The sequence below is a fragment of the Camarhynchus parvulus genome, chromosome 1 (genome assembly GCF_901933205.1).
Source record: "Camarhynchus parvulus chromosome 1, STF_HiC, whole genome shotgun sequence".
Taxonomy (NCBI): domain Eukaryota; kingdom Metazoa; phylum Chordata; class Aves; order Passeriformes; family Thraupidae; genus Camarhynchus; species Camarhynchus parvulus.
The window spans coordinates 41,845,608-41,859,288 of NC_044571.1; the positions used below are offsets into that span (position 1 = coordinate 41,845,608).

General features: G+C 37.3%; 1 protein-coding gene across 1 annotated transcript in view; it reads right to left on the reverse strand.

Annotated features, from left to right (window-relative positions):
- The window catches only part of GPC6 (glypican 6), a 727,318-nt gene that overhangs the window by 204,857 nt on the left and 508,780 nt on the right, over window positions 1-13,681 (reverse strand). Inside the window, exon 4 of the mRNA XM_030946960.1 lies at window positions 1,326-1,491. Within this exon, the coding sequence (XP_030802820.1) occupies window positions 1,326-1,491 (166 nt within the window). The remainder of the gene's footprint in view (window positions 1-1,325; window positions 1,492-13,681) is intronic.

Below are 13,681 nucleotides of genomic sequence, written 5' to 3' on the forward strand. Positions count from 1 at the left end.
ATTTAGAGTCTCCTTTTTACTCCAGTAATCTCACGGGTATCCCTCCATACAGCACTGTTTCTTATGTCAACTCTTTAAAGCAGCACAAGAGACTAGGAAGGCAAATGTATCTGCATCATTTGTTTAATATTGTTGTTTGCATGCTATTTTTATAGCACGCTCAATGCTTGTTTTCACTTTTCATACTCTGATTCATTTTTCATCCTGTTTTCTTCTCCCTATCCATCTTGCGCTGCTGAGTAAAGCAAAAATCCATGAATGAGTCAGAGTCAAATTTTCAAAGTCACATTGGTCAGTGGGGTTTGAAATTAAGCAGAATGAGATTGCTTATGTTTTATCTTTCCAAAAATAGAAAATAAATTTCCTTTATTTAGCTGCAATAAAGTGTTAGGACATTTTTTTCCAGCTGCATTTATTTTTCCAAAATCCAGTCTAGACTATGACACTCATTACTGTCTGGGCTAACTAGCTATTCCATCCCTTCCATATTATCATCAGCCTTGTCTAATTGTCATCCTATCACCAAAAGCAACTTGAAAAGTAATATTTCTTGTTATATGTTATTCCTCTGGGAGGTTATTTTTTGGTTGTGGATTTTGGGCTTTTTTTTTGTTGGTTGGCTTTTTTTTTTTTTTGCTTTGTTTTGCTACAGAACAGATGAATGGCTCTTTAAGGGACAATTCTTTCTTTTTCTCCATTTATTTGAGTGAAGAATTATGTGAATAAATTGTGGGAGCAGTTTTTCTTAAATAAATATTCTATGTTCCATTCTAACATGACGCTGCATGTTTCGTACCACTATTCAGTACACTGGCAGTGAGATGTTAGCATATTTTAAGCAAGAATGAGGAATTAATAATTTCTCATATATGTAACTTTTAAAGCTTTTTGACCGTGTACTACCAGAATTAAGAACAGCAGCTGTTGTGATTTATGTTGACTGAATGTTATACAATGTTATTATCTTCTCAGCTTGCAAGAGCCTGGTTTTCAGTTGTAATACATACTATTTCTGCCATGTTAAGCTTGTTATCAAATCCTCAACCAAATCTTTCTCAACATTTCAAATAGCATGTAATAATTCAGCTCAGGAGCCGTAACACCACACCATTCCTTTGGAAATATGAAATGTGAAACGTGACTGGCTTAGGGCATGGTGAGCAGTCATTTCTTACTGCAAGCCATGAAGTTCAATTAGAAAGCGAGCTGCATCTGCAGTTGCTTCATTCTGAATATTGACCAACAGCGTCTTCTAACCTCACGGAACCTTGCAGAGATTTGATATTACCAGAGTTTCCTTCCACTAATATTGAAACTCTTCTTACCTATGAACAGATTCCACTCAGTATCCAAATCAGCCTGATTTGCTAGGCAGCCCTTCATTACATTGAGGCAATAGTTGTTGCAAGGTTTCACAGTGGGAAGTCCTCTGCAGTAAGGGCAGTACAACATCTTCATTAACGCCCGGATGCACCCTGGGGTGGGACTGACCTGCAGAGTTTAAGGCAGGGAAAGAAAAAGAAAAAGGAGGAATCAATCTCCTGTTCTGTGAATCTCTGGATGGCTGAGATTATGCCTCTCAAGCAGTAAATGCAGAAGGGGCAATTTGTGAAAAGAGCTCAACCCTTAATAACACCCTCCTATAAAGCTAATCGACTCCTGCCAATTATCTTCATTTAGCACAGCAGCAACTTTCAGGAATGCAAAAATCAACACTCCCCTACTGACAGCAGTGCTTGCCTCCCGAGCCCTCCCACACAAAATCTCCTGGAAAAGCGAAGGAAAAACATCCAGGGAATCAGCTGGATAGTAACTGACTGATCCTAGCATGGAGGATCCTGAGGAGGCTTCTCACTCTTCCTATGTAAGCTAGAACTGTCAGTCACACCAGCACTGGAGTAAAATCTCTTTATTAAAGCACAGTAAATCCAGGGTAATCTTGATGGTTTCTATAAATTTATTCTGAACTACACGATGACAAAGGGATATCATTCCATTTTCAGACAAAAATAACCTTCTTTCTTCTCAGACAAATTCATAAAGAGATCAGACAGGGTTTGTTTGGGGTTTTTCTCTTTTTTTTTTTTTGGTATGCTTTTGACATCTCAAGTGACAAAAAGCATTATAGACAATCTAACGCATTTCAATTTTCACATCAGCATGGCACGTCAGCACGTGTGAACTTCTCTTCTGTATTTAATTTTCTAATCTCAGACTTTAAAAGTCATATGTACTAGTAAAATATACATTTTCAGGCCAGAGTTTCTAACTTGGATTAAAAGTGCACACTAGGTACTACTCACATTAGCATCTTGCCATGGTGCAGTGGAGCACAAGCATCTCATGCTGGATTGACAATCTAGAGCAATGACAAAGAGCTGCAGGCTCCTCAGTGATTTCAAAATTCCTGGACAGGAGATTGCAAAGCAATGGCACTCCTTTCACTCAGCCTGTTGGTTTATGAATAAATGTATCTCTACTGACATGAATTTGAAGGGATTAAACTATTTTTCCATAATTATGGTAACTTGTGCTGAAAGCATGAATCTAACTTTGCAGTACAGTGGTACAGGCTGAGCTGATTGATGTCACTCATATTATCTGGATTGTACTAAAATTGTGTTTCTTTTCTTTTTCTTTGGAATTTGTTTCTCCCTTTTTGATGTTAAATCATTGATTTTTAGAGAACTATACAGAACATAGTCTTTACACAGGGCATTTTTAAATTAAAATGGTTCTGAGATATAGCATATGCTTCTGAATGTGCTCAGAAGGGATTTTTGCTTTGGTTTCCTAGGGACTAACTTCTGCACTTTACTAGCAGAACACTGATGGTATGTGTGAAGGTATATTTACCCATCCTTTTCCAATAGCTTTTGAACCATCAGCCAGTTTCAATCAAATTTAACTGAGCACTTCAGGTCTCAGAACATTAAGATCCTAAAAGTTTTTTTCTTTTAAACAGACAGCTGAGAGAAAAAGAGGAGAGAGGCTCTATTACTGCCTTTATTGAGGAAAAGGGTGAAACATGAGGTCAGTTCCTCATAGATATCAAAGAATCCACGTTGAAAATGATGTTATGAATGACCCATTGGTTAGAAAAAGCACAAGGGGAAACTTCCTTATTGAACACCTTATTGAACAGCAGAAAATCCAAATTTAACAAAAGGTGGACTTTATTATTTTCTCTGCTCAGAACTACTTTTTAGAGTCACTTATCTAACTGCTGCATTCCTCCAAACCTAGAACAGGTCAATTTTTACAAAAAGACTAGCACCACAGAAGGAAGAAAGCAGAATACTTATATTTACGATCAACAACAGAATCTTCAAATTTGCATTGAAATTGCTGTTAAAAGCCAGAGATATTTTCATTTGTGAGTACTGAGAGTTTTAACAGTTAGGTTCCTTTCATGCCTAAAGTTATGCTTCTTCCCTGTTCTGGTAGTCTTGTCAATGTCAACTTATCAGCACCTAGTTGACCCCTAAATTCAGCTGGAATCCACACATTTTCCCATCCATACCGTCCCAAATCCACTTTGGTACTATGCTGACATATACCTATAAGATCCTCATCTTACACAAAAACCTCCTGTCAATCTAATTCTTGAAAAACATATCTAAAAGAGAGAAGACAGTCCCTGTCTTTATATTATAGATTACCTTTCTTATTTTGTCTTCATATAGAGCAGATGGCATCAATATTTATGTAAGCCTTATTTTATAACAAGAGCAATCTGAGAGAAAACTAGTGATCGTGCTTTACTCTGCCAGAGATCCAGATCATGTCCCACATCTGCTAGGACAGGACCCTAAAGGCCAGTTAGAGTACATATTTACACAGGCCCTGTGAATCTTAAATTCTTGTCACATTACACAAGTCCTTTAACAGAGTACTTCTGGTCACACTGCACAGTGAAGAAGTCAGGATAACTTCCAACCACCCAAAAAGAATGAGTAGGACCCAGGTGTATCATATCTTGCCTGAATGTCTTAATATCTCATACAAAATGGAGGCATCATTAACAGTATTTTACAAGAAAGCAAGGTGCTCTGCTTACATTAGGAGTGAAGTAATATCTTTTTTAAGAGACGCAGCCAAGAGGTGGGTCAAAGCAAAGAGCAGATGGAGAAGGTTTCTACAGAAGCCTCTCTCATGTTATTTATATCTGCATCTGACTTATCTACATCATTCTCTGATAAAGACTAGCACAAGCAGATCCCTGCTGATCAAGCTGGATGTTGCAGAACTTGGTTTCAGAATGTGCTACACTGGTGACATAAAATACAAGCACAGATGAATTGCTGTGCCTGCTGGCTTGCATTCACTTCCCTTACTGCTCACACCTTCTGCTCTAAGCTGGCCACATCCCATACTACCACATCGTATTGGCACTACACCTCCCCTGGGTTCCACTTAGTGCCTGAGTGACTAAAATAAACAATTATTATTTTGGGTGGTTATTTTTCAGCTCAAAGTGTTCTGAATAATAGGAGTCAGTAGTGCAGGCAGTGGGAGTAAAAGGAAGCTAAGTATAATGTTGTGTGTTTTGAAGTGAGACCGGAGGTTTCATAGGGCTTAGACTATGCTCTGCTCAGTGTTGAAAGAAGGGAGGGGGCCACAACAAGACAGGTTCATGCAGGTTTCTGGAGACAGTGTCTATCCTGCCTAAAGTGCATTGCATGGAGAGACAGTTGGAGAGGTCCAAAACACATCTGTGAAGAGGGGTAACAATTAAGCTGTGACTCAAGCAAGGGATGAGTCTCCTTCTCAATCCTGCTCCATATTCACTTGTCACTTAGCAGTACTGGTGTGCCTTTAGGTATCCAAACTGTGGCTCAGGGAAATCTTACCAATAGCACATCCTTTGTGTGGAATCTGAAGGTTAAAAGTTAAATGCTATATTACAGCAGTTAAGTGCTTTTCTGAACCTAGTCTTCAGTGAGCAGCCAGATTTCAGTTCTCAGCTTCAGCTGTTTTTTCTGTACCTCTGTTTTCAAAGAATACAGTTAGATCTTTTATTCCCTCAATAACAGCTGACTTATCTCTTGTGCAAAAAATAGTCAAACTTTGGTCTAAGGTTCTGAAATCTTGGTAAGAACCAAAAAGAATACAACTTACAGTGTGAGTATTTCAGAAAGCTATGAACTCCTGAAATCTGGAGATTATCACAGAAAGTTGATTTTCAACCACCTTCTTGCTGCTGGAAAATGCTATGAAATGCATTTTGAAAGCCCATTTCTCATTTCCATCTTAAAAGAAAATAATATTCAGAGCCTCTCACATTTAAGTACTTTTCTGCAGACCAGCCAAAAAGCAGATATTAATTTCATTCAGAGGTATTCAAAACCTCAAAACCTGCGTTTCCTGAGGAGAGGTGTTTCTCAGCTCAGGAGTTTCAACATTTTTTCTGTAAGTAACATCTTTGCATGGGTACAACTTTGGGTTTTTTTCTTTTTTTGTCTTTTCAAACACGTTGCAATTGGCTCTACAATAATCGCAGCAGAGAAATTTGCATAGACTTCAAAGTCTAGAAATAACTGGTTCATACGTAAATCATATAAATCAGTTGGATCACACTGAATGACATAACTGGGGAAACTGCTACAGAGGAGTCATTCACTACTGCATGCTGTCTCCCTGACTGACTAGGACAGCTTCATTTTAGCATAAGTGTACGTGGAATACAGCACATCAGAAAAGTGCCTTTCTGAGCTTTGATTGAGCCTAGTAGCTTCAGGACATGTTACATTACTGCATTTTGTAACATTTTCTGACAGCTTCAACTTTACCTAAATGCATGTTTTTGCATACATGCAAAACCCCCCAAAAGCAATATTCTTAAGGGCTTCATTACTGAACACTTGTTTTCCCCCTTCAGAAAGTCTAGGAGGAATATTATTTCATCTAGAAGACAGATTTTGCAATGGTGAACTTGCAAATATAAATAATTGAGGAGAGAACTTATTTGGGTAAAAGCCAGGAAATTTTACTCTCTTGTAACACTGCATTTGCAGACTGCTTTGTAATGTATTTGACCTGTTTTTGTAATCAAAATCCTTGGCTTTGTCAAGTATACGAACATGAATCTTTTTTTCTGATACAAAAAATCAGAGAAACTTATTAAACAACTGGTCACCTTTAGAAGAATCAAATATGTTGAGACACAGTTTCTCTTTTATTTATAGGAGATTTCTTACCAGAGTAGCTGGTATATGTTGTCTGGTAATAAGGTAGGGGTGTTCTTCCAAAGTTATATTGAATATACCTAAACTCACACGGTAAGTCCATACACCATACTTATTTCCAAACCCTGTCATTTCTTGGCATAAAATAAAATTTGTCAAATATGAGCAAAATGAATCACTTCTGAGATCACATCAGGGAACATGTATACTTCCTCTGTTTCCTGCGCACCCAAAGGAACTCCTCTCATTTGAAACTACAGAGTAATTCCTTAGCATGAAGACCTCGTAGGGGAAACTGCTGGGAGGAACCAGCCAATCTAGCCAATTGGCCATGAAAATAGACACTCTTTAAAAATGCCTTTAGAACAGCCCATATTTTGAAGGAGAAGAGGATTAGATTTTATTCTTCACAAGCTTTACAAATTCATTTACATTCAAGCTGCTGGATTAAAACTGGAAATTTCTACTTCTTTCCCATTTGGTGTTCAAGATGAGGGTGAGATATATTCCTGCAATCCCATGTAAACGGTCCGTAAGTGGAGAGAATTTTGAAAGGAATCACTGTCTTTACACCTAAGTGTTGGCTAAATCACTCAGCTTTCCTCTCAGCAAGCTGATGTATGTCCAGCAAAGGAATGGTGCACACGGTCTGAGAAACTGAGGTACCGGCATCCTTAAACTATTTTTGGATCTCTGTATAGTCCATCTACTTAATGATAGAAAAATGAATGTTTCCCAAGCATTATTTTATTCATGGCCTAATTATCTCAAGAGTTTATATAGGACTAGAGTCACAGAATCATAGAATATGTTGAGTTGGAAAGACCTATCAGAAACATTGAGTCCAACTCCTGGCCCTGCACAGCACCATCCCCAAGAGTCACACCTGAGAGCATTGTCCAAAAGCTCCTCGAACTCTGTCAGGCTGGTGCTGTGACCACTGCCCTGGGGAGCCTGCTCCAGGGCCCAACCACCCTCTGGGGGCAGAACCTTTTTCTAATCCAACCTAAACCTCCCCTACACAACTCCAGGCCATTCCTTCAGTCCTGTCACTGGTCACCACAGAGAAGAGATCAGTGCCTGCCCCTTCTCTTCCCCTCATGAGGAAGCTGTAACTGCAATGGGCTCTCCCCTCAGTCTCCTCTTCTCCTGGCTATACAGAACAAGTGACCTCAGCTGCTCCTCATATGGCTTCCCCTCTAAGCCCTTCACTATCCTTGCAGAATGAAATGCTTATGTATGAGGCAAGGTCAGAGTTTTAACTTGCATACATCAGAATGTCTTGACTAACTTCAAGAAGTCTTCCTACATTCTTTTACCAGAAATTTAATCTGTAGAGAACTCCATGGTACAATTCTAGGGATTCCTGTCCCAAAATCCTCCACAATTTAATTCTAGCATTCCTATCAAATATTCTATTTAAAGATCAAAGGGGACATAAGGATTAGTTGTTCATGCTTGTAATTTCAGAAGAAAAGGAAGATGAAAAAACCTTTAATTAAGAATTGCATTCAATGTGCTAGTACTGAGGAAATTTCTCCTAAGCACAAAACTTGTAATTTCTGACCACCCATTATAGCAATGATGTAACCAGGATCAGACTGAGGTGTATCACAAAGCACACTTTACATGGCACACAAGATTATTAGAAACCTTTGGATCACACATCCTAAGAGCGTTTTCTTTAATTTCATCTTTAATTAACTTCAGGACAATGACTAAACTTCAGCACAATCAGTGACTATTTTTTGCCATATACCTTTGACATTTTCTTCTCCACGGGTTACAATTATTCCCTATTGATTTTTTGTTGTTGTTGTTGTTTGTTTTTATTACTGGGAAAAGCAGGTAAAGCTTAGCTGGTAATGATGGTTTTGTTCCTTTTGCTCTTTCTTTTCTTCAGAGAAGATCTGCTCACTGTTGGATCCAAGTAATTAAATTTTCTTTTTGTCCATATTTTGTCTGTTTTCATGAACACTGTGTTATTGCTGATTTAATGTAACAGTCAAGGTATCAAGAAAGTTCTTTTCAGTGGATTTCAGCTGAAATTATGTCTTATGTATCCAATTATAACTGCATATAAATATTAATAAGATTTTGAATGCTCTATTGAAGTACTTCTCATTGCTTCAGACTGGCTCATAGAAGCTGCTCATAGAAGCTAAGCTCATTTCACTGCTTTCACAGATAGCATAATCTGATATAAAAACAGAAGTATTGCATCAGCCATACCTAGTTAGGAATTTATGTTGTAGAAGGTAAATTTGAGAATATTTCCTAATATCAACCAAAAGTCTAGTCCAATACTAACCTCCTAAAGACAAAAATAGCTATCTTTTTAACAATTTCATCACAGTTAACTGAAAGCTAGAAGAGCTGGTTTAAGTACTGCAGCTTTGTACTAGTACATATGACTTTGTGCTTGAATTATATCAAACTGAAAATAAAAAACTACAGCCCTTTAAGCAGCTGCAAAATTCCCACAATCCTGGGATAGTACATCTTATTAATATGATGAGCCAAAACATGGTCATTTTAATTTTAATATATTAATATCCCAGAAAATATTTTTCTAGCAAATGTATAATATATACTACAAGGTGTTCATTAAATAATTAGAAAAAATTTAGGTCAATATAGTTGAACCCTAGATAAGTTTTATAATGTAACAATAAAAATGACACATTTACTACCTGATAACAAACCATGCAGCACTAAGAAAGAAAAGGAAATTTTAGCCATTGTTCTTGTCCAACTGAGATGTCCTTTGCCAGTTTCCATGACTTTGAAATCATGAGAAACATGGCAACTATTTTTCTTTCAAGTGCCTATTAAAATTTGAGGCATTTTTCTCACTTATTTTGTCATGTCAGTTGTGTTCCAGTATGTGCACAATTCTGGAAGGTGTAGTAATATTGCCTCTCTATTTAGGAGATGAGAAACCATAAAATATTACAAGGAATAAAGGAATTCCTTTATAAAGGGATTTAAGTATATAAACCCCTAAAAGTTATGCATCAGAATTTTTGAGCACTACCTATGGGCATCACTCTTATCTATAATTTGCCTAAGTTATCACAACATGTAATTGTGAAAGCAACCATATGAAAATAATGGCTGGAAGTCTCTAAGAGATTACAGCAGGAGCTTGAATATCAAATAATAAATAACTGTTGGAGAGGTGAGTTGTGGAATTTCACAATTTTTCTACAAAGTCAAGAGCAAAAAAAGACAAGGACAAAATGTTCAGATGTTTACTTTGGTGAGACTGAAGCTCTATTTACAGAGAAAAAGAGTAGACTCCTCTATTTTTAGGAAACTAGGAAAATTACTTGTCAGATGATCTGAATACAGAAAATCTAAATTTAGAAAGCCACTTGAAAAGCAGAAGTCACAAGATATTTTGTGTAAAGCTTATTTTTTAATCTCTTGATTCACTTCTGAATGACACTTTAAAGAATTTTTTTTACAAAATAAAATGTTTGAACACTCAGATATAAATATTAAAGTGTTCTTAAATCCTGTTTTACCTGTCAGAAACATAATTAAATTCAAACAAACTTGGTGGGAGTGAAAATTTATTTGACTTACAAAGATGCAAGCTGAGAAAATACTCCAGGATACAAGGATTTACATCCCATGAGATATCACTGAGCTGAAAAATCTGCCCTGCAATTTTTGTGGAAGAATATTTATCTTTCTTGTCTGTTTTTAGAGTAATCCCACATTAAACAGAATTTGAGGTACAGATTCCATCTGTTACTTTCCTACAATTTCGAGGACAACACTAAGGTGAAAAATCTCTGAAATAATTTCTTCCATCCACTCCCAGAGAATGAAAAGTTTTCCAGTACACAGAAACAAAGAAGGAATCTCACAGCTATTAGGCTTTCTAACCCCATCATTTCTTCTGGAACGTAAATTTTAAGACACTCTCTTAATAAAAAGTAGCTACTCTGCTTTCTTCTCAGAGCAAAAAAATCTAAACTGCCTCTCACTTAAAAGAGAGCGGGCTCATTTCTTTCAGATTCGTGCTCCCTGTGAGGAAAAAAAACCTGCTGTAGAGAAGTAGGTTAAGTACTGCCCAGGTACAAATCATAAATAGAAAGGGAAGTCCTTGATAATCTGGAAATCAAACCCCCAGATAAGCAGAAGGAAAAGCTCCGAGAGAAAGAGAACTGTCACAGCAGGAGATAATGATCAAATCGTGCACTTAGACGTTTTGTGCAGCAGTATCTGGATAAGAAAGTGATGTGAAGAATGGTCAAAGTCATCCTACTTGTAACACCCACGAAGTTTGAAATGCAGACTATATACCTGAGAGCATTCTTGCTGATTGCCTATGATTCACCATGCCAACTAAAAAAGCACCTGCGAAGAAAAGCAGTCCTCTCAGAGAGAGAGAGCGAGGCAAAACTGCTCTGATCACTCACAAGTACTCACAAGTACTCACAAGCACCTCTCCTTCACTGTCTACTGATGTGTGAATTGTTTCACTGACTTAAAAAGGGCATGAATCAGAGTGGTGGAAAGGGCTGTGGGATGTCTTATTTGTGCGGTGTCAGCAACAACACACTCATGAGAAAGAAATAAATGCATACATAATATTGGCAGTCTTGGTTGATGATAAGTTATACAATAATTCGAGGTGACAAGTGACAACAGATTGACCCAACTTGTTCTCATTCCTTCCTGCTCTGAGAAACGTGGAGTCAAGATGCAAAAGACAATATAAAGTTTATAGTAAGGTGGTCACTAAATAGTAATGTGATCAATATGGAATTAGTTGACAATGGCAATCTCCTAGAAATGGCAAGTAAGGATATGTAGATTCCTTCCAGCTGTTTTGCCGTGTAATTAGTGAATTGTCTGGGCTGCATATTCACAGTGACAAAAGGTAGGAACTGGGTAGATCAGTACTAAAAGGAGGGTATTTTTACAAGAGAAAAAAAATTGTAGGAGTAATGAAGCAGGAAAGTCCAAGTTTGATGGCTTTGCCTACTTGTTAAGCCTCATCATATTCCTATATTGAATATTTTTCAGGTAAATTCAAGTGGTAAAATTTTATTACTAGCCAGGGGCTATTGGGGAAAAGAGGTTAAGGAATGTCGTATATGGTAGAGATAATTCATGCTGTTTGTGTATAAAATATTGTAAAATCCAAGCTATGTCTTTTGACCACCCCAGCCGGGAGCAGAGTCTTGTTTTTATTCAATTCGTTCCTGGAGGACATTCAGATAATATCAAGTCTGTTAACGTATGAATGGAACCTTCCTGAGCGATGATCACCGACTTCCCTGGAATGTAGGAGTGATCTCGCACCTGGAAGATTGCATCTGCTACACTCAGCACCAGCAGCGCGGTTACATGTGAATGCGGACTTCTCCGAAGTGTTCTGACAACATCTAGACACCTGGAACCACTTTTGTCTAACCCTGCACATGTATGGCCCCGGTTCTGCATGTGAAGGGACACAAAGGAACATTCGGTCACCTCCGCCTCAGGCAGAGTAAACTGTATATAAGCTCGCTGCATGAAGCAGTTGGGGTGAACCGAAGGGGAGACTGACATTTTTGGTGGTCAGATCCAGGTTCACCCAGCGTCGACCCCGGGGCTGATGCTGCCTTGCTGTGGTGTTTTTTTTCTTGAAATTCTGTTTTGCTGACAATTTAATAAATCATTGCTAAATTTTCTTATAAATTTGGCTTTCGATTTGATCATTTATAACAGGAATATCCATAGAAATCAAGATTTTCCAAGTTGTTCATGTTCTTGATCCTTCTCCATGAAAATCAAAAGACCAAATAAAGACTGCTGAGTTTTGAAACAAAACATTCACTCTGATTATTCCCAATAAGCTGGTCACACCGTGTCAAACAGGTTAGGTACAACACACAGTCATCAAGGTGCTAAGGAATGAGAAGCCTGCTTTAAAGAGGGACTATTTTCTGAAGACTCTGCAGCCCAATAAAAAGCCAAGATGTCCATTTTCTGGGACCGACTAGAATAGAATATTCTGCTTATTCTCCTTTTTAATGTCAAGACGGGAATTAAGCACAAGATGGACCACAACAGACAGGACAGTAAAACAAATTCTGTGTGAATCATATGCAAGTACAGAAATATTTACAGATATGCAGAAATATTTAATGATTTTCTTGCGTTCTAAAGGGAAGAAGAATGTCAGATCTTGAAGGTATCCCAGCAAGGATCTAGTCAGATACATTGCTGGGTTCCAATAATCAACCACAAAGTCTTGGTAATATATTCAGTATGGCACAGAGGCAGAGCAATACTTTAAAAATAGTCCACTACCTATTTATAGGATTCATAAATGCCCACTGCATTGCGTGGGCCCAAGTCATGTGCGATCACCCTACAGCTCCATGTTAACATTTCCTCCTTATGGTCTAATATTCTTGTTAGGTTTTCAGAAAGCTACTTGTAAATATAAGTACCATTTATAAAATATTTAGCAGATGCTCAAGTGCACCTTGGAATGATGACTATGGTTTGGAATGACCTGTTTATGGGATGTGTGCTCTCATTTCTGCTGAGTATCACACTTGTAGTTTTTAGAACTGCATAGCTGAGAGTAAATCTTCATCTCATAATTTTATTTTCTTTTATTTCCCTTTTAATCCCTTCCTCATAACTCCTTACCTATAGACACAAAACATAAAAACAGAGGGATCCTCCCTAGTGTCTGTGTGTCCTACTTCCAAGGCACTACAACAGAAACATAGGGAGGTGATTAAAACAAGAATAGTTAGGAGAATAAATGTTTCTATGAACAAGGATTCTTCTCAGCATTTTGTCTCTGAGTTGTACACTAAAGAAAAACATGGTCCAAAGTACTAGTACTGGATGACTACATGATATGAAGTCAAGTATATAATTTCCCAGAGAATGTTTTACATATTAAAACAAACTATTTGTGTGTAAAAGATTCAACTTTCGTCCTTCTTCACACTCAGATCCACATAAACATTACAAAACCAGAAATCATGTATGAAAAACTAAAATTAGATACGTTGTCTTTTCCCTGATAGAAGAAAGGTGAACTGCAGCGGCAAATTACTTTTATGATACCTAGTATTGTAATAATATACTTTGGGTACTGTAATTTTTGGGAAATAATTCCAATGGAAAGTAAGGACATTGTAGCATTAGTTTGAAAGAAGCAAGTACCAAATAAAAGACAATTTGTCAAGTTTAGGCTGGTTATTTGTTTATGCCTGCAGGAAGCAGATCAAACCTAATCTATTAAAATATATCTGACAATCATATTTACTTTTTCTTTTATTTAGAGATGGACTCTATGTGAAATTTGCTATTAAATCTTCATTTAACTTACCCTGAATTTTAGGTTGATGTACAAACCAGAAAGAGCATCTACAACCATATGGAAATATTTTTAATATCTTGTTCCTCATAAATTCTCAGCAGGTAAGATGTTATTCAGATTACTTTTTCCTTTACCCAAAACTGAC